Here is a 2,806-nt window from a genome sequence, read left to right as displayed (position 1 = left end):
AGGCCTTCCCCTGATAAGAACATCAGAAGAGCCCTGTTGGATCATCAGACCAATAGTCAATCTAGTCCCACATCCTGTCTCACACAGTGGCCAACCAGTTCCTCTGGAGGGCCAACAACAGGGCAGAGAGGCTGAGGCCTTCCCCTCATAAGAACATCAGAAGAGCCCTGCTGGATCAGACCAACAGTCCTTCTAGTCCAGCCTCCTGTCTCACACAGTGGCCAACCAGTTCCTCTGGAGGGTCAACAACAGGGCAGAGAAGCCGAGGCCTTCCCCTGATGTTGCCTCCTGGCTCTGGGATTCAGAGTCTTAGTGGAGGTTCCCCCAGCCACCATGGCTAGGAGCCACTGACAGACTTATCCTCCATGAATCTATCTACTCCCCCTTTAAAGCTGTTTATGTATGATTCCTATAGTTCACCTTTGTGACTCCAAAAGGAAAAAAAGAAGGTAGAAGACCATAAATGCAGGTAATAAAATGGAAATCAGAATTAAGCTGCTCGACTTCTTCAGTCTGACGTTTTCCCACAGAAACCCTGCAATACCACAAAGGTCGGTCACAAGCATTTCTCACCCGCTTGATGTTAGCCGTGTACTGCTTCATTGCAATCTTCTCGACTGTGTTCTCAAAGCCAAAGAATGACTTGATGTCAAGAGAGGCAGACTGTTCGAAGCACGTCCAGTCTTCGTTCTCGGGGTGAACCTAACCGCGGACAAAGACACGGCAGCACAGTTAGGAATCTGCAGATGGGCTGGTCATTCCAGAAGCGGCTAGGAAGCCAAGTCCTCAAATGTACTGTCACATTTAAGCCCCCTCCCAAACAATTGGGAGGACAGCAAACAGGATGAAAGGATGCATCAGGTTAGGAGGAACAACAAAAAAATATCTCAGAGGTCCTTATTTCCATAAGCTTACTTTGAGACTCCCTGAATCTTTTTTTTCTCAATTATTTTTTTGTATTTTTTTATAGGTACATGTGTGTGCACATGTGAGTGCGTGTGCACCTGGAAGTCACGGTGACCTTTGGTGATTGACCCCTACTGGGAGCCTGGAGGACACTCAGAGAGGTGGCTGATTAAAGCCTGCCCCCGCCTCCTGCCTCTGGTATTCCAAGGAGGTCTCCCATCTAGGTACTTGCCAGAGTCGACCCTGCTTCGCTTCCGAGATCTGGCGAGATTGGGCCTGCCTGGGCTATCCAGGCCAGGGCAAGACTCCCTGAATCTTCTGAAACTGGCTTACATGACACCTATTCCTCAGCGTGCCCATAAACTTTCCCTCGCATGTGAAGGGGCAGGCTAGAGGGCTGCTAGAGAATCTGGCCATACAGAAAAGGACACGCAGAAGATTCTGCAAATTAACACACAAGACGAGGGAAACGGGGCGGAGGATTAAGTGAACAGGTCTTCCTCGTCTTCTCTCCCATCAGCTGTCACAGGAAGTGGAACACGAGCCTTTGCTCCGTTCCATGGAACCACCTTCCCTCAGGACTGAAAGAGCAGGAAATTTCACAGGGAGATGCCAAGAACGAAGAGGAGTCAACAGCAGCCAGGCTGCCTGGGAAATATTTCCCCAGGCAGCGGAGGAGGGGGGGGGGGGGGGGGGGGGCTGGCGACGTCAAATACGGGCTGCCCGGAAGAGTTAAAAAGTGGGGAGACGGCAGAATTTCTAGCAGGGGGCAGAAGGAGAGGGGGGGGGGAGTGCCAAACCCTTTTGTGGCTTCAGGACAGCCAATACACTCAACTAAGAAGAGGAAAAAATGTCCTGAAGAGAAGGGCTGTGGAGAGGAAACCAGTAGGTTGCGATGCCGCCCCCACCCCTTGAAATTGCCCACTGGGTTTTACAACGGTTCAGAGGTGACCCAGCGATGAATTCTGCCTTTGGGTCCAGTTCCATCTTCCGTCAGCCCCCGGAGACACACCCCAAATGACGAAGAGCAACTGTACTTTTAAGCAACTGGTCTATAGCTCTAGGAAGACACTGGAATCTAAAAGTCCCATGAGTTTTAGGTCTCTGCAAGCACCACCGAAAGCGGTAGTTACTTCCAAGCTTCTCAGCTTTCAAGGAGCTCTTGAGCAGACGCCAACAAAGCAGGTAAGTAACACAATCTGGGCTTTTGTTTATCCAACACAAAAGGGTATCGGGTGGCCTCCAGAGATGGAACCGAGTTACCTTTAATGTCACAAGCAAGCCAAAGGGATGAGCGCCTTTGAACCAAGGACAGGCTTCACATAGCAGACGGTGACCCTTGTTAGAACATAAGCTTTCATCCCTTCGTCAGATATAAGTGGGAGTGGAGATCCTTATATATCCCCTTATATCACTCCGGGATCTCTCCATTCCTACTTCTATCTGTAGAAGAAGTTACACCGCAAAAATCCTGCTGGTCTCTACTGGACTCGAATCTGGCTCTTCCTTGTCAGACCAACATCACTAGAAGAAGAAGAGATTAGATTTATACCCCACCCTTCACTCAGAGCGGCTTACAGTCTTCTTTCCCTTCCCCTCCCCACAACAGACATCCTGTGAGCAATGCTCCCTCTAAAGTATGGAGTCTTGTGAGCAAAAATTCTACTTTGTGAGCTACTGGCATGAAAGTTGTGAGTGAGCGATTTGGCTACTGCATAAATTAGTTTGCTCTGGAGGCATCCTTCCTGAGCTAAGACAAAAGTCTGTGAGCCAGAGGCTAAAAAACTGTGAGCTAGCTCACACTAACTCAGCTTAGAGGGAACATTGCCTGTGAGGTAGGTGGGGCTGAGAGAGCTCTGACAGAACTGCCCTTGAGAGAACAGCTCTTATCAGAACTACA

General features: G+C 49.8%; 1 protein-coding gene across 1 annotated transcript in view; it reads right to left on the bottom strand.

Annotated features, from left to right (window-relative positions):
- LOC107115751 (SEC14-like protein 5) overlaps window positions 1-2,806 on the bottom strand; it is a gene marked incomplete at its 3' end in the record, with an annotated part of 29,584 nt that overhangs the window by 10,601 nt on the left and 16,177 nt on the right. Inside the window, exon 5 of the mRNA XM_015417517.1 lies at window positions 574-702. Within this exon, the coding sequence (XP_015273003.1) occupies window positions 574-702 (129 nt within the window). The remainder of the gene's footprint in view (window positions 1-573; window positions 703-2,806) is intronic.

Source organism: Gekko japonicus, unplaced genomic scaffold, assembly GCF_001447785.1.
Source record: "Gekko japonicus isolate JY-2015 unplaced genomic scaffold, Gekko_japonicus_V1.1 scaffold4458, whole genome shotgun sequence".
NCBI lineage: Eukaryota > Metazoa > Chordata > Lepidosauria > Squamata > Gekkonidae > Gekko > Gekko japonicus.
Note: the sequence above shows the minus strand (reverse complement) of the source record. Positions and strands in the feature narration are given on the sequence as shown.